Genomic DNA, 18,803 nt, shown 5'->3' with positions numbered 1-18,803 from the left:
TGATACAGTTAATTATAAGTGAAATAATCTGTCTGTAAACAATTGTTGGAAAAATTACTTGTGTCATGCACAAAGTGAATGTCGTAACCGACTTGCCAAAACTATAGTTTGTTAACAAGAAATTTGTGGAGAGGTGAAAACTAGTTTTAATGACTCCAACCTAAGTGTATGTAAACTTATGACTTCAACTGTATATAGTCTGGACACACCTACTCATTCAAGGGGTTTTCTTTAGTTGCACTATTTTCTACATTGTAGTATTATAGCGAAGACATCAAAACTATGAAATAACACATCGAATCATGTAGTAACCAAAAATGTTAAGCAAATCAAAATAGATTTTAGATTCTTCAAAGTAGCCACCCTTTTCCTTGATGACAGCTTTGCACACTCTTTGTATTCTCTCAACCAACTTCACCTGGAATGCTTTTCCAACAGTCTTGAAGGAGTTCCCACATATGCTGAGCACTTTTCCTTCACTCTGCGGTCCAACTGATTCCATTTAATCTCAATTGGGTTGAAGTTGGGTGATTGTGGAGGCCAGGTCATCTGATGCAGCACTCAATCACTCTCCTTCTTGGTCAAATAGCCCTTACACAGCCTGAAGGCGTGTTGGGTCATTGTCCTGTCGAAAAACAAATGATAGTCCCACTAACCGCAAACTCCTCTGAAGAGTTGATGATGAGATGTGTCTGTTACTTGAATTCTGTGAAGCATTTATTTGGGCTGCAATTTCTGAGGTAAAGTTAACTCTAATTAACTGTTCCTCAGCAGCAGAGGTAACTCTGGGTCTTCCTTTCCTGTGGCGGTCCTCATGAGAGCCAGTTTCATCATTGTGTTTGATGGTTTTTGCAATTGCACTTGAAGAAACTTTCAAAGTTCTTGACATTTTACAGACTGACAGATCTTCGTGTCTTGAAGTAATTATGGACTGTCGTTTCTCTTTGCTTATTTGTGCTGTTCTTGCCATAATATGGACTTGGTCTTTTAGCAAATAGGGCTATCTTCTGTATACCACCCCTACCTTGTCACAACACAAGTGATTGAGCTCAAACGCATTAAAAAGGAAAGACCTTACACAAATTAACTTTTGACAAGGCACACCTGTTAATTCAAATGCATTCCAGGTGACTGCCTCATGAAGCTGGTTGATAGAATGCCAAGAGTGTGCAAAGCTGTCATCAAGGCAAAAGGCGGCTACATTGAAGAATCTCAAATATAAAATATAATTAGATTTGTTTAACACTTTTTTGGTTACTTTATGATTCCATGTGTTACAATGGGGCAAAAAACGTATTTAATCAGCCACCAATTGTGCAAGTTCTCCCACTTAAAAAGATGAGAGAGGCCTGTAATTGTCATCATAGGTACACTTCAAACATGACAGACAAAATTAGAAAAAAAATCCTGAAAATCACATTGTAGGATTTTTCATGAATTTATTTGCAAATTATGGTGGAAAATAAGTATTTGGTCACCTACAAACAAGCAAGATTTCTGGCTCTCACAGACCTGTAACTTCTTCTTTAAGAGGCTCCTCTGTCCTCCACTCGTTACCTGTGTTAATGGCACCTGTTTGAACTTGTTATCAGTATATAGGACACCTGTCCACAACCTCAAACAGTCACACTCCAAACTCCACTATGGCCAATACCAAAGAGCTGTCAAAGGACACCAGAAAAAAAATTGTAGACCTGCACCAGGCTTGGAAGACTGAATCTACAATAGGTAAGCAGCTTGGTTTGAAGAAATCAACTGTGGGAGCAATTATTAGGAAATGGAAGACATACAAGACCACTGATAATCTCCCTCGATCTGGGGCCACATGCAAGATCTCACCCTGTGTGGTCAAAATGATCACAAGAACGGTGAGCAAAAATCCCAGAACCACACGGGGGGACCTAGTGAATGACCTGCAGAGAGCTGGGACCAAAGTAACAAAGCCTACCATCAGTAACACACTACGCCGCCAGGGACTCATATCCTGCAGTGCCAGACGTGCCCCCCTGCTTAAGCCAGTACATGTTCAGGCCCATCTGAAGTTTGCTAGAGGGCATTTGGATGATCCAGAAGAAGATTGGGAGAATGTCATATGGTCGGATGAAACCAAAATATAACTTTTTGGTAAAAACTCAACTCGTCGTGTTTGGAGGACAAAGAATGCTGAGTTGCATCCAAAGAACACCATACCTACTGTGAAGCATGGGGTGAAAACATCATGCTTTGGGGCTGTTTTTCTGCAAAGGGACCAGGACGACTGATCCTGATTAAATTCATTAAAAATCCTACAAAGTGATTTTCTGGAATTTTTTTCTTCTAATTTTGTCTGTCATAGTTGAAGTGTACATATGAAGAAAATTTCAGGCCTCTCTCATCTTTTTAAGTGGGAGAACTTGCACAATTGGTGGCTGACTAAATACTTTTTTGCCCCACTGTATATACATTTGAGTTAAAAATACAATGAACAAAACATAGATCACATATAGCCTCTCTCTAATATGCATGCTTACCTTGCATTTCCGCATAATTTTGCACCTTTTGGGAAAGTGGTCCAGGCCCTCCACTACCCTCTGTATGAGCCTCCTTAGACTATGGTCCCTGCTGTTTTATACCGGTGACCTGTAGGCCAATCGATATGAACTTGAGCCACAAAAATTCATTATTTCATCATTGGTACATGCATAGGCTAGTTTGGATTTAGAAAGATGATAGCTTCTTGCTCCAGGTAATTAGCTTTTATATCGTTTATTGCAATGAAGCACATTACAGCAGATACAGAAGCTTCCACATAAAACACAAGCTATAAAAAAAATGATGGATGGTCAGAGAAAGACTTGAAAATTACATGTTTTTTCTCTTAGTAATGTAGTAAAAATTACACTATATTAACAGGTATAACGTTTATTACCACACCTATAATGAAAGTCTTTCTTATTTTGAATTTGATCAAATGGCTGTGTCCTCAAATGTCTAACATCTGATTGTTTTCTACGGACACTGTGATTGAACATTATGGGCAAAGAGTACTACAATGGGAACATAAATAATTAGGCAACATGTACTCAGATCTCACTCTGTTACACAACGAAATAGCCATCATAGACTCTCTCTCCATTTAAAAAAAATCACATTGTATGAGATCACTTGACTATATCATAGGCCTACGATGTGCGTTTTTAAAACACAACTAACAACGATTTCTATTCTTCAGAATCTTACAAATCAATTCAATAGTTTACAATCATTTCACAATATCACAAAATGTTTAAATAGCTTATTATGTACATCATTTTCATAATTACAATAGACAATAGCTGTTGATTAAAGCTAGTTTAAATGAAATAAATAGGCATGTAGGCCTTCAGCTATTAGATAGCAAACTAATCATGTTAAATGTAAACGTCGCCTAAATTTTCCCAGTAGGCCTATGCGCTACAAGCCGACATTTTTTAATCGTTCGTCTATATTGGTCCAAGACAGGGTGTGCATTACAACTGATCGGCTGATCGGCCTATCAGTTGGATATTATCAGTTGCATATAAAGATAGAACCCCCCCCCCGTTTTGTGGTTGTCTAACTGTGTGGATAGAAACTATAGTAACCAATGTCCTTAACGCAATTTTTCTCACACTCTCTTGGAGGCAAGATCTCAGATTTCAACGGGGACACTGTTTCCGAAACCGGTGTGGCAGACGGTGAAATTCTTCTCCGTTTAGCTTGCTCAAAGATACCAGAATCACTTGAATCAATCGACTTGATTGAAGACGGCGTCTCTATCCAGCCTGATTCGGATAAGTCTTTTGATTTTGCCTCGTTAGACCCTCCGATGGGTGACCTTTCTGTTGGGATGGTGTCCGCGTTATCAACCAGGTAGTTGGACGTGCCTGTTCTGCCAACAGAATTTGTTGGCCAGCAAGAGAGCACAGAGCTAGACTTACTGCAGTACTGGGGTGGTGTGTGTGTGCCCCAGCCGGAAGGGTCGGCATAGTAACCTAGAGGTCTGTTTGAGCACCCTGTAGTGGGCAGTGGAAGTGTCTTTACTCCAGCTGCTGCATAGGACAGCAGGGTGGCCGCGTTACCGGCAAAATCAGCAGCCGCGGCAGCATCGTATGGCGAGGCGGCAAAGTCCAGTCGGTTATTGGCAGGGTTGACAAACCATCGCTGCGGGGATGCAACTGTGGGCTCTTCGGTTTGTTGCGGGGATAGCAAGCTGTTACTAAGTGGGACGCTGCGGTCCGTGCCAGGTCCAGTCCCTACGCCAGGGTGAAAGCGAGATTTGGCATAACTGCTGACAAATTGGTCCTGTAGGAAAGAACCAGCCATGGCATATCTCGCACCAGGCATGATCTGAGAGCGAGGCGAGTCACCCGGTGATGGTGTTAACCGGTCAATGTCGCAACCTGTGTAGACACTGAAAAGACGAGGAAAAAACAGACAAACAAATTATGAATCACCATGGGCTAAGGTTGTCACTGCCAATGTGATGTGCAAGAATGGAACAAACTTTGTTCATGACTCATTTGATAAAAATGCTGAATAAACTATGTTTTTGGAGAGGGAACATCAGCAAATAAATGTAAATAAATGTCGTGATAAAATTGTCACCATTTTATAATGCGGTAATTACATTGGATTGTATAAAGGCCTACCCACTGGGTACAGACGTCAATTAAACTTCAAGTCCACGTTGGTTCAACGTAATTTCGATTAAATACATGGAAACAACGTTGATTGAACGAGTGTGTGCCTAGTGGGTATGATCAAATGTGTCCCCATTGACATTCAATAACATTTTAATTTTGATCAACGAGGACACAAAATAACGTTTTCCTGACAGTTAAATTTATTTACATTTCAATTGAAAACGAGCAAAAAAAATTATGAGGTAGCCTATGCTACACTCCATGTACATAAACTCTATAATTGTTATTGCCTCGGAGAGAAGAGGAACCAAACGAAACAAACTGTTTCATAATGAGAAGGGATCAAGAACAAATAATAAATGGCAAATAGTCTTACGTGTCATAGTTGTCCCGAAATCCTTTAGCAAATGGATTGTGGTCGATTTTTAGCTGGGTAATCTGCACACAAAAACAAGTATGAAGATTTTAGGAATAGGTGCATGTAGTTGTTTATTCCTAATTACGTTGCAAATCCGAATGTGCCAAACGAATTGTGTCTTTCGATAGGCAACAATACTAGAATACTCAACGAATGGAATTATCATCAATCAGATTCTCTTACATCGGTATTCTGGTAAGCTGTGACTGCGATGAACTGTGTTTCTGGGAAGGTGAACGTCTGTACTCTTCCAGGTTGGCTGGAGTCCTCGGTTCCGTCTTCGTTGACTTCCACCACATGGAGCCTGGGCTGGTACTTGTGAAGCGATTGTAGAACCACCATCTGGACGTAGACAAGTAAGGAAGAGATTCCATGACCACTATCAATTTCGACCTACATTTGGAGCCAATAAGCCATGATGTAGGCTAAATGACCCAAACTGAAGACGGGGTATGGCTTTCGTTTTTTATGACATTTTATGAAAACTATTATTTGGACTTTTGATGGTGATGTGTCATTGGAGGAAGACCTAATAAATATTGTGTAATAACTGCATAAGGTGTGCGCAACAAACTCTCTCCATGCACACCGCTCAATAGTTAATTCAGGGTCTTTGAATGTCTCTGATCATATTATTTTACGTTTATAAAACAAGGTCGTAGCTGACCTGTCCGGTGTTGTTTGAGCCTCCTTTATTGTTCGTTAATTTCAGCTTTCCAAATGAGATTTCTTGGCGCATCCAGTGCGCACCAGTGTTTGGAGAGTCAGGGTGCATGTACACCCTGTTTCCTGTGGAAAGGAAAGAAATGACATAGCCTACATTCAAATGCGTTGTTTTTACAAAATATCATACACATCACAATATTGATTTTCAATTACATTAATTCGATGACATCATTTTGTGATTGTATTAGCCTAATGTTGCGTGTTCCCTTGGAACGGCTGAATCAATTTAAGATGATTCTTCTTTTTATAATATAAACTACTCTTAGTTATCAACCATTATCATCACTATTATTCACAGAGATGTAGATGAACGTAGGTCCTACCTGTGACATTGGTGTCCGCTTTGCCACATGGTACCCACTTGCCACCTTGGAATCGCCAGTGATTTGGATCAGCAAGAATAACATCCACAAATATGTTGTAGTGCGCCGTCGGATCCAGACCAGAAATGTTGAAACTCAAAAAGGGGAACATTCGTCTGCAGGTAATAATTAAAAATATGTCAATAATATTTGGTCAAGATCGGTGTAAATGTCCTGCATAATAGACCCTGTCCAACATTTGGTGATTTACCCAATTTGAAAGTATTACTGAAACAATTCAATAAAATATAGTCAGTTAATTTTTTAAATTTGTAATTTATAATAAAGGAAATATATTGAACGAATTACAATTGCAATGCCATTCCTTATTTAAAACAAATTGGACGCATGCGTATTACTTCACAAGCTATACCAAACTTGTGATTAAAATTAATGTAGCTGAGAATACCTACCGTCCTTGTTTGGTGATTATCATCTCTGTTTGATGTCTGTGAAACTTCAGCCACAGGGCCCTGTTGCACAGATACACTTGCGCTTTCCCAGGCAGCAGCCCAGCTTGCGCCGAGGAAAACTGGTAGAACGCCCCTCCTTGATAAGTGTGTCCATACTGTTGTGCGTATGGGTAACCCGCGGTTGGGTAGCCTTGCGGAGAGCTGTTGGTCAGAAGACTATTGTACGCTCCATTAGTGATGACTGGATGGTGGGCCAAATAACGACTCGGACTCCCGATAGAAAAAGCCGGGTGCGCTGGTCCATGTTGACTCGGATAGGGGAACATAGCACTTGGAGTTGCTGAGACTGACTGTGGTTGGCTAGATTGCGAAAGGGTATACCTTTCTCCTGTAGATCCATCGACATTATGACGAATTTCAGAGACTCCGTGGAGATCAGGAGAGAGTTTACCTCTCTGGACGTCCCCTGATGCGTCCTTGGAGTCGGGGAAATTGTCAGCATCTGACTGGTTCGTCATCCCACTGGAATTTTTTTTCAGAGTTGAACTTCTCTCCAGGTTGTCACTAGCAGATATAATAGGATGGTCCTGCAAGGATAGCTCAGATCCATCGGAGCTTGGGTAGCCACTGCCCACATTCAGACATTTCTTGGAGAGCCCACTAGTGCAATTCTCGAGCTGCATAGCTCTCAACACTATTAACGCAAACTATATGGAATCGCAAGCTTTTGTTCAATCCTAACTCTATATAAGACACGCAAAAAAATCGCCTTCCTATGTTTTCAGTCACCTTGAGTAAGAGCAAATGAGCCAATTGACACTATCCTGCAATCAGGAAGGTTTTGCTATTCATCACTCTTCATGCATTGCTAATGAAACAACTATTGCTATTGGTTAGCTCAAGACAATAATTTAATTAGACAGCTCTTAATTAGGATAATCATGAGGGCTTTGCCCATAAACCCAATTTGCTTTCAGAGACAATCAGCCAGTCCTTATTTGATAACATTTTACTTTATGTGATATATTTGTGTAGATATCACACCAATGTTAATTGTTTATTATCTTAATGATGCATTGCCACATGCTCATATAAATATCAACAAAAATAGGCCGGAATCATAGTTACGTTCTTCCCCTGTATATTTCTACATTATCATGAGAAATATGCGTTATTTACCTATTCATCTGGTAAGAGTGGCAAAGTATGTCTACCGGAGAAACAAAAATATATTATGAACATCCCAAAAGTGACAAGCAATGACAGGCAGTGCACTTCATGCTTTAAAATGTTTGTGATAGCGTGAAATGGTGCCGTTCCCCTGAAATGTGTTTATGAGTCTCAAGGCAGGTAAATATTTCATTATACTGGTCCAAAGTTATGAATCAGAGCACTCATAACAATGAGTGAGTGAGTGCAATGACAAATCAAATAAAAAACACCATCAAAATCAGCAAGAATGGGGAAAAAACACCAATAAAATAACGTTATGAAAGTAATTTTGAAATTTCAGAATTTTAACAAATGTATAAAATATTTTTGTTCAATGATGTTATAACATAGCACTATTATTATTAAACGAGTCGACTCTTGAGTTTCATTGTTTGATTAGCAGTTATAGGCCTAATTAATAATACACAGGGAAAAAGGGAAAATCTGATATTCCTCTAAAACTATTTCTGCATTAAAGGTCGATTTCATCTAACCATTTTGACTGTTTTTCCGTATGAGAGCTTCATTGATGTGCATGGGCAGTGTGACAGCGTCATTGGATAAAATCCAACCTGAACGTTGTGGTCCAGACTGAGCCAAGACGATGCTGTGTCTTGCTTTACAAGGCTGGCAAAACTCCCAACTACTTACTTATTGACTGAAATACATTATAGGTTATCCAAATGTGAGATGTAGACCAATATTTTGTATTTAAATGTCTCTTTGGAAACTCAGGCGATTAATCATTTTTTGAAGAGGATAAATAAATAAAAAACGCTAAAGTTCTATATCAACACTGATATTTGTTTGCTGTTTGGCTGACATAATTTCCTCCTCAACAGCTAGATTTAGAGAACTCAACTCAGTAACCATCATGTGCCGTGTTCACAGTTGTGTATTAATCTTAAGCATTAAGTTATCTATTTAGGAGATTTTGAGCGCTTCTGGCCCGTTTCCGACTGACATTTTTGTGTACAGAGCACTCGGTAAGTGACGCAACATCAATCGCCGTTACTCCGTGAAAGCTCTGGTTGTCCCGCTTCGCATGACGCTCTCTGCTCTCGTCTGAGATACAGTATGTGAAATCTCACACCATGATAAATATTTGCATAGAGAGCGACATGTCACATTTTCTGGCCTATCCAGACAAAGGATCGACTTCCTCTGGCGGTGACCCTTGCAGCTCCGTTTACAATAAGGCATATGAGGGATTTGAAATGGAGAGCCTGGCAATTGAAACAATTCCACTTTTTCTTCGTCACAGAGGGATGAAATCACATAGTGCTTAAAGCTGAAGTTATAATTAGTTAGCAGGCATTTGAATGCTGGAGCGGCTGGTAGTTTAGTGGTTAGAGCGTTGGGCTAGTAACCGAAAGGTCGCTGGATCATAATTCCCGAGATTACAAGGTAAACAAAACCTGTCGTTCTTCCCCTGAGCAAGGCAGTTAACCGACTGTTCCCCGGTAGGCCGTCATTGTAAATAAGAATTTGTTCTTAACTGACTTGCCTAGCTAGTTAAAATTTGATTTAAAAAAAAAATGGCGTCTGGGGTTGCTGAACAGAACATTTTATGTCATCAATTAAATTAAATGGGGACAATTTTGTACAGTCACTAAGTATGAACATATTTATTTTACTGTTATAAGAAAGATGAAATAAGTCGTTTATAATTTGATTGTTACTATATTTTGAAACCACTTAATTCATTTCGAGCCCACTTTTGTTGAAAAGGTAAAAAATTATATGTGTTTTCATATTTTCATCATATTTTTTACACTGTGTATTAAGCTTTTGTACTCAAAAGTGAGCAATATAACTATTTTTACTAGAAAAGTGCAATTTTAATATTTCTGGCAGTATAAGCATTACATTTAAGTCATTTAGCAGACACTCGTATCCAGGGCAACTTGCAGGAGCTTTGCTCAAGGGCACATCAACAGATTTACAGTTGAAGTCGGAAGTTTACATACACCTTAGCCAAATACATTTAAACTCAGTTTTTCCTGACCTTTATTCCTAGTAAACATTCCCTGTTTTAGGTCAGTTAGGATTACCACTTTATTTTAAGAATGTGAAATGTCAAAATAAGTGTAGAGAATTATTTATTTCAGCTTTGATTTATTTCATCACATTCCCAGTTGGTCAAAAGTTTACATACACTCAAATAGTATTTGGTAGCATTGCCTTTAAATTGTTTAACTTTTTGGGTAGCCTTCCACAAGCTTCCCACAATAAGTTAGGTGAATTTTGACCCAATCCTCTTGACAGAGCTGGTGTAACTGAGTCAGGTTTGTAGGCCTCCTTGCTCGCACATGCTTTTTCTGTTCTGCCCACAATTTTTCTATGGGATTGAGGTCAGGGCTTTGTGATGGCCACTCCAATACCTTGACTTTGTTGTCCTTAAGCCATTTTGCCAGAACTTTGGAAGTATGCTTGGGGTCATTGTCCACTTGGAAGTTCCATTTGCGACCAAGCTTTAACTTCCTGACTGATGTCTTGAAGTGCAGCAAAGCACCCAAACAACATGACGCTGCCACCCCCGTGCTTCACGGTTGGGATGGTGTTCTTCGACTTGCAAGCCTCCCCCTTTTTCCTCCTAACATAACAATGGTCATTATGGCCAAACAGTTCTATTTTTGTTTCATCAGACCAGAGGACATTTCTCCAAAAAGTACGATCTTTGTCCCCATGAGCAGTTGCAAACCGTAGTCTGTCTTTTTTATGGCGGTTTTGGAGCAGTGGCTTCTTCCTTGCTGTGTGGCCTTTCAGGTTATGTCAATATAGGACTTGTTTTACTATGGATAAAGATAATTTTGTATCCCTTTCCTCCAGCATCTTCACAAGGTCCTTTGCTGTTGTTCTGGGATTGATTTGCATTTCTCATTTCTCCACAGGTACACCTCCAATTGACTCCAATTGACTCAATTAGCCTATCAGAAGCTTCTAAAGCCATGACAGTATTTTCTATAATTTTCAAAGCTGTTTAAAATGCACAGTCAACTTAGTGTATGTAAACTTCTAACCCACTGGAATTCTGATACAGTGAATTATAAATGAAATTATAAATGAAATAATCCGTCTGTAAACAATTGCTGGAAAAATTACTTGTGTCATGCACAAAGTAGTTGTCCTAACCGACTTGCTAAAACTATAGTTTGTTCACAAGACATTTGTGGAGTGGTTGAAAAACAATCTAAGTGTATGTAAACTTTCGACTTCAACTGTATCACCTAGTCGGCTCAGCTACGGGCCCAACATTCCCAACCTCTTGGCTACCTGCCGCCCATAACTAGGTATTTTTTTATGGCACATGATAAATAATTCCTTTTGGGTATGTCTATTTAGGTGGAAATGTACATTTTGACATTACATTTAACTCAAAAGGATCAGCACAACCAACTGCTAACATTTTTTTTAGTGCTGGGTGATCCCAGCGTCTCTATCACGATGGTACAGTTTAGCTTTTGGTAGGTCCTTGGTAGTCTTGAAGTTCTAGCAAGTTCAGTAAATGCATTTCTCTTCTCTCTTACATGATAGGTGGGGAAACACAATGTGAACAATCAGAAGTAGTGCTGTGGAGCTGCATGGTTCAATACCATTACTACAGGCCAAGGCAGTTGACTAGTGATAGTGAGAGGATGAACTACTAATAACTGAAATGGCATATTGGTGGCAATCAATAAAGTTTGACTGAAGTAAATTAAACAGAATACTTTTGATGTATACAACTTTCCTGTTTTCTTCAGTCATCAACATTATATTTCAGGGGGAAAACAGCCAAGCTTGAAATAAAGCATAAAGCATAAAGCATCAGTATACTGAACACACATAAATGTTGTATTCTGTTTCAATAAAGTTGCATAAAGTGTGTGTTAGAACCTTAAACAAGCCAAATTGAATGGTGCAGAAGAAGCCCCCATCTCTGATAGTGGGGTTTCCAGTAGAGGCTAGAGGCTTTGTATTCTAATGAAGAGCTGCGTATCTATGAAGCTAACAAGAGAGGTCATTACAGCAGGGCAATAGGGTCCAGGAACCTATTCTTGTGAAACGTACAAGCATGGGCTTGCCCGTGCCTCTAACCAGGAACAGGCGCAGGTCTTCTCTTCCTCATTACAGTATTATGGTTAACTTCCATCACTGATCTTTAAAGGACAATTCCACCCCAAAATATTTTGGTATTTGTTTCATTCATCCATTGTTGACATAGTCCCGAAATGTTTTGCTTGTCAACAATCAAGTTTTCAAAATATGTAACTTTCAAAATACAGAAATCATCCCTGTATGATGCATTTTGCATCATAAGGGGATGCATAGAAAAAATGGTGCCGGAGGAGATGGCTGCTGTTTTACGGGCTCCTAACCAATTGTGCTATTTTGTGGGGGTTTTTGCGTTGTTTGTAACTTATTTTGTACATAATGGTTCTGCCACCGTCTCTTATGACCGTAAAGAGCTTCTGGATATCAGAACAGCGATTACTCACATCGAACTGGACAAAGATTTTTTCTTTAACAAGTTGGACACGAAGGATTTACTCCAGATACCCGACCAGGCCCAAATCCCCGCCATTCACATGAAGAGAAGACGCCAATACGAGAATTCTGTCGGCGAGTGTGTAACCCGCCTCTACCATCCATCCTATTGGCCAACATGCAATCATTGGAGAATAAACTGGATTAGCTCCATTAAAGACTATCCTACCAACAGGGCATTAGAAACTGTAATATCTTATGTTTCACCGAGCCGTGGCTGAAAGACGACATGGATAATATACAGTTGGCTATTTTTTCCATGCATCGGCAAGACAGAACAGCTGCATCCGGTAAGACAAGGGGTGGCGGTCTATGTCGATTTGTCAATAACAACTGGTGTGCAAAATCAAATATTAAGGAAGTCTTGAGGTTGTGCTCACCTGAGGTAGAGTATCTCATGATAAGCTGTAAACCACACTATTTACCAAGATAGTTTTCATCTATATTTTTCATAGCTGTCTATTTACCCACCACAAACCGATGCTGGCACTAAGACCGCACTCAACAAGCTGTATAAAGCCATAAGCAAACAAGAAAATTCTCATCCAGAGGAGGCGCTCCTAGTGGCCGGGGACTTTAATGCAGGGAAACTTACATTTGTTTTACCTAATTTTACCAGCATGTTACATGTGCAACAAGAGGGAAAACAATTCTACACCACCTTTACTCCACACACAGAGACACATACAAGCTGTCCTTCGCCCTCCATTTGGAAAATCGGACCATAATTCTATCCTCCTGATTCCTGTTTACAAGCAAAAACTAAAGCAGGAAGTACCAGTGATTCGCTCAATACAGAAGTTGTCAGATGACACAGATGCTGAGCTGGCATCGAGGAGTTATGCCACATCAGTCATCGGCTTCAGCAATAAGTGCATCAATGACGTTGTCCCCACAGTGACCATACGTACATAAGCCATGGGTTACAGGCAACATCCACACTGATCTAAAGGGTAGAGCTTCCTCTTTCAAGGAGCGAGACTCTAACTCGGATGCTGTGCCCTGAGACAAACCATCAAACAGGGAAAGCGTAAATACATGACTAAGATTGAATCCTGCTACACCGGTCAGCGGATGTGGCAGAGCTTGCAAACTATTACGAACTACAAAGGGAAGCCCAGCCGAGTGTTCCCCAGTGACACAAGCCTACCAGACGTGCTAAATGACTTCTATGCACGCTTTAAGGCGAGCAACACTGAAGAATGCATACGATCACCAGATATTCTGGACGACTGTGTGATCATGCTCGCTGTAGCCAATGTGAATAAGACCTTTAAACAGGTGTCAGAAAATAAATTACAAGATTATGTTATAATACTATTATTGCATCAAATGGTTGTTTATGCAACAGAATAGATGGTTCTTATAAGTCTATTGTTTCTGTGTGAACGGAAAGTGGGCCTCTGGGAGATGTAACACTGACTGTAGATTTACGATGGATTGGTGATAAAGACAACATTCCATAGCATTTGTCTGTGTGCCTTACTGGAAGGTTCCAGGGAGAGATGGCTCAGGGTCAGACCCTAGTTTCTACACAATGAGAAGTTTTTACAGCAGATGCTTTTTGCTGTGAATTATTAGTATCTTCTATATGGATCTTAACTTTGTGACCCATTCCATACATCTGTTGTTTGTCATGAAAATCCAGGAAGATGAACTTTGCTATAAAATGCTGTGGCTCAAATCCGCTCTTTGGGCTTCTCAACTAATCACCTACGGGTGGGTTGTCGACAAGCTTCATTATTTCAATAATTAATCAATGTTATTAATACGTTTTGAATGAAGTAATATCCTGATTGGTGATTGACGTTGTCTCTCCTCATTATTGATTAGAATTTCCATGACACAGGTCAACATTCACGAGGCCAGACGGATTACCAGGACGTGTACTCCGAGCATGCGCTAACCAACTGTCAAGTATCTCAACTGACATTTTCAACCAGTCCCTGGCCGAGTCTGTAATGCCTACATGTTTTAAGCAGACCACCATAGTCCCTGTGCCGAAGAACACCAAGCCCCCATGTGGTAAGGGCAGGCAACAACACATCTGCCACGCTGATCCTCAACACGGGGACCCCTCAGGGGTGCATGCTTAGTCCCCTCCTGTACTCCCTGTTTACCCATGTCTGTGTAGTCAAGCACGACTCCCAACATCACCATCATGTTTACTGACGACACAATGATGGTAGGCCTGATCACCGACAATGTTGTGACAGCCCATAGGGAGGAGGTCAGATACCTGGAAGTGTGGTGCCAGGACAACAACCTCTCTCTCAATGTAATCAAGACAAAGGAGATGATCGTGGACTACAGGAAAAGGATGGCCGAGCACGCCCACATTCTATTCCACAGGGCTGTAGTGGAGCAGGTTAAGGGCTTCAAGTTCCTTGGTGTCCACATCACCAACAAACTATCATGGTCCAAACACAGCAGGACAGTCGTGAAGAGGGCACGACAACACCTATTCCCCCTCAGGAGACTGAAAATATTTGACATGTGTACCCAGATCCTCAAAAAGTTATACAGCTGCACCTTCGACAGCATCCTGACTGGTTGCATCACCGCCTAGTATGGCAACTACTAGGTCTCTATCCGCAAGGCGCTACAGAGGGTAGTGCGTATGGCCCAGTACATCACTGGGGCCAAGCTTCCTGCCATCCAGGACCTCTATACCAGGTGGTATCAGAGGAAGGCCTTAAAAATTGCCAAAGACTCCAGTCACCCTAGTCATAGACTTTTCTCTCTGCTACCGCACGGCAAGAGGTACGGGAGTGCCAAGTCTAGGTCCAAAAGACTTCTTAATAGCTTCTACCCCCAAGCCATAAAACTGCTGACCAGCTAATCGAATGCAACCCCCTTTTTTTACGCTGCTGCTACTCGTTGTTTATTATCCATTATTTATGCATAGTCACTCTACACCTACCTACATGTACATATTACCTCGACTAATCTGTACCAATGCGGCACCGGTACCCCCTGTATATAGCCTCGTTACTGTTATTTTATTGTTGCTCTTTTATTTTTTACTTTAGTTTATTTAGTAGGGTAGCGGCAGGGTAGCCTAGTGGTTAGAGTGTTGGACTAGTAACCGAAAGGTTGCAAGTTCAAATCCCTGAGCTGACAAGGTACAAATCTGTTGTTCTGCCCCTGAACAGGCAGTTAACCCAGTGTTCCTAGGCCGTCATTGAAAATAAGCATTTGTTCTTAACTGACTCGCCTAGTAAGATAAATAAATTAATATTTTTCTTAACTAAAATTGCATTGTTGGTTGATGGCTTGTAAGTAAGTATTTCAGGGTAACCTGTTGTTTTCGGCGCATGATTTGATTCGATTTCTGTATTTTGAGAGATCGTATTTGGGTGGAGTTTTCCTTTAATAAGCAAACTGGGCTTGCTTTTTTAGATTCAGACAATTGTTAAGTCATCCATGATGCAGCAGCACCGTAGTTTGTCTACTCCCCATGCTCTATTCCCATTTGTTTGTTATTAGCCTCAGTACTTTGCTCTTATTAGCCCAGCTAGTGACCATAACCACAGAGAGAGCAGGCTGATTATCCATGCCACGGCCAGACAGTCCCTCAGGAGGTCATTGTGCAGGTTTGGGAGGGACTATACCTTATGCTTGGCACACACCAGCCACTGACCAGACTATATGAAAACAATATGACGTAATGAAAATGTAATCCATTATAACCATAAGCATTCTTGATATGGATTATAATGGAAGATATAAAATAACAATAGTGCCTATTTGATAAAAAATATTTTTTATATTTTGTTAGAAACTTTACCTGTAGGAATATGGACAGCACATTCAACTATGGTTCATGTCCGAAAAACATCATGTTGGCATCAATGTAAGGATAAAAACAAGCTAAATGTTATTTACAGTCGGAGTCCACCGCACCAACAGATCTGCTTATGGCTGATAGTCAGTTTTTTTTATAATGGTCTCATTCAAACAGCTATAAAGATTAAAATACATAATGCTAACATCTTTCTAACATTTTACTCTGAATGTTTAGTCAAATTTATGATTTCTTTAAGAAAGGCATCATTCTCCTTTTCCATGTTGTCCCAAGGAACTATGTTTGCCACCTGGGTCTAATCTAATCTATGTGGATGACAAGGAGAGAAAAAGCCTGAAAGTGAGCACCAGCTCAGGGACTTTACCTAATGCCCGGCACTGTCACATCAATGATGTGATCATAGCACACAAAATGTCCAAAAGAATTATAGCCAGCAAGGATATGGGGACAGAGTGTGCTGCCCCAGTCAGATACAATTGCTTTTTTGTGACTATGAAATGGCATCTCTCTTGTCGGATGAGTAAACATTTCCCTGTCAGGCCAGTAATAAGGAATGAAACTCACTGAGCTGAACTAAGAAGATAGAGCCAAGGTTATTTGTGATTCATGACAGGTAGTGGCTTATATTACAGTGGCACTAAACATTTTATGGGAATGCATTTAAGATGCCCTTTAAGTTATTTATAGGTTGTTTGCCAGACTTCACATTGGAATTTCCATCAATAAATCAAGTTAAAATATTTATCTTTTTCTCTTCCATTTTAATAAAAAAGAGGAAGCAAATAAATTCCCCCTAAACTTGAATTAGTCTGACTAATTTGTCTTAAGCCTTTGTTTGTTTGATGCTAACATAACTGTTGGCCCCTGTGGTCTCCTGCAACCACAGATCTCCCACTGTCAGAAAGAATCAGGGTGCACTTTGGGTAAAAGACAGCAGGTGGTCTGCTAAGGGGCCAGGTGGACAGTTGTGGCTTTTAAACCCTTATTAGCCATCCTCCCTCTCCCAGAGACACAGTGAGACACTCGGCCATGTCATCCCCAGAAGTGCACTCCTATAGCCATCATTATTGATGCCCTTTTATGTCCTCGAGTCAGAGATCCCTCCGATTCTTGACCACAAACCTTAAACCTGGCTGTCAGTGAGTTTGATAAAAGGGTAGATGAAATAAGGTGTCTCTTTGAATACTTTGGACTCCAAACTAAAACGAAACTCTGGTCACCAAGCTGTAATTACAAGCTTGCAAACCCTTGCGCCTGGAATCCTGAAGCTAAATAAGAGACTTGACGGTTTCAGTGGATTGTCAAAGGCAAAGATAGTATGAGATCATCCTTTTACACTTTCTTATTTATGTGGCACAAAAGACAGTGGTCAAGTGGAATTAAGTCCAGTTGTATGTTTCTATAACCCTTTCAAATGTTTTGAGACCTTGACTGCATTACAATTACCACATTTTAGCACTTCGTCATTGTATCATTATGTTGTGATCAGCAGGTAAAGCTGTGCATGTGTGCAAAAATGTTAAATTCGTATTTTTCGCCGCGGAAAATGAATCGAGTATTAATAAATAAAGCTGCGGAATTTTTCCTTTCGGTTTTAGAAAATAAACAGGCGCCGAGCGTCCAGATCGCCAGATGTCCCCGTGTTTGAACTCAAGCTCTAGGACTGGAGCACAAATTAACAGCTGTGGAATTACTGACACATATGAACTCAGGAAAATCAGCAATGTTGTAAAATATATATATATATATATATATATATATGTCTTTACCAAAGAGCACTATAGTAAGCTAGTACGATATTCATTTCAACGCTATAGGATTTTCTACAAGTGCTTTGCCAAGCTAAATCAGTCATGTGTATTATAAAGGATTATCGGGCTAGGAGGAGATAATGCCAGAAATCACAAAGTGTAGAAATGGGCTAATGTTCCAACTAAAATGTAGTTTATCACCTGCTAGTGACCTGTTATCAACTGTTCAGTTTGTTGCTAGTCTCTTAAAAAAATGTACTGGACTGTGTGACAATGTGAGTGCAGCTGGGGTTTGTGACCATTTTGTTATTTCTGCTGCCATGCACGGTCAGTCATCTACAAGTGAAGAACATTGGCTACCGTCCCTAGTGGCATAAAAAATTCAGGCTAACTCTACTTTTTAAGCCATTTCTGATGAAAAGCATAAGGAAATTAAACTGACTTATGCCAAATGAATATCACTGAATCGCTGAGATTGTGGGGCTGATGTTTGTAACGTTGAAATTATTTATAAAACATCAATTTCATTTTAAGAGTACCCATACCATGAAGTGTGCAAATTTCCCTTCAGCCTCCCCAGAGAGTTTCTATGCACTGGGCCTAAATCAAATGATGGAGAAAAACCTCCAGTATCCTCAGCATTGTCCTTCTAATAGATCAAGTAGTAGAAGCGACACTGCTACAATCCCAATATCTGCAAAGAGATTGTGGATAACACATAGCTAAAATCATATTGTAATAACATTTGCTTTGTGATAGTGAAATCAGTAGTATTTAGTGAAACAATTATTTTTCTATTTTTCAACTGAATGTTGTGATTTTGTTTTCTCCTGAAAATGACAATCATATTTATATATTTTGTGACAAAAATAATCATATTCACAGCAAATGAGTGGATATTGCGTAACACAGATATATATTACGTGTACAACCAGAAAAT

General features: G+C 40.0%; 1 protein-coding gene across 1 annotated transcript; it reads right to left on the bottom strand.

The window, feature by feature from the left end:
* Positions 1-2,604: 2,604 nt before the first annotated feature.
* Positions 2,605-15,905, bottom strand: LOC135547181 (T-box brain protein 1-like). Its single transcript, XM_064975938.1, has 6 exons — positions 6,563-15,905; positions 6,111-6,265; positions 5,729-5,850; positions 5,245-5,403; positions 5,020-5,081; positions 2,605-4,411 (listed from the first exon to the last, which is right to left on the bottom strand). The coding sequence occupies exons 1-6, from the start codon at positions 7,243-7,245 to the stop codon at positions 3,574-3,576; spliced, it is 2,019 nt and encodes a 672-aa protein (XP_064832010.1). The 5' UTR covers positions 7,246-15,905; the 3' UTR covers positions 2,605-3,573.
* Between the last annotated feature and the right edge of the window lie 2,898 nt (positions 15,906-18,803).

Source organism: Oncorhynchus masou, chromosome 10, assembly GCF_036934945.1.
Source record: "Oncorhynchus masou masou isolate Uvic2021 chromosome 10, UVic_Omas_1.1, whole genome shotgun sequence".
NCBI classification, from domain to species: domain Eukaryota; kingdom Metazoa; phylum Chordata; class Actinopteri; order Salmoniformes; family Salmonidae; genus Oncorhynchus; species Oncorhynchus masou.
The sequence above is the reverse complement of the archived record's forward strand: the minus strand, read 5'-3'. Positions and strand labels throughout refer to the sequence as shown.

Excerpts from the sequence above, each read along its gene's own strand:
- LOC135547181 (XM_064975938.1), bottom strand. The coding sequence starts at position 7,245 with ATGCAGCTCGAGAATTGCACTAGTGGGCTCTCCAAGAAATGTCTGAAT. Across the intron at positions 6,266-6,562 it reads ATAATCACCAAACAAGGACG|ACGAATGTTCCCCTTTTTGA; the intron begins GTAGGTATTCTC and ends TATTACCTGCAG. Across the intron at positions 5,851-6,110 it reads AGCGGACACCAATGTCACAG|GAAACAGGGTGTACATGCAC; the intron begins GTAGGACCTACG and ends TCCTTTCCACAG.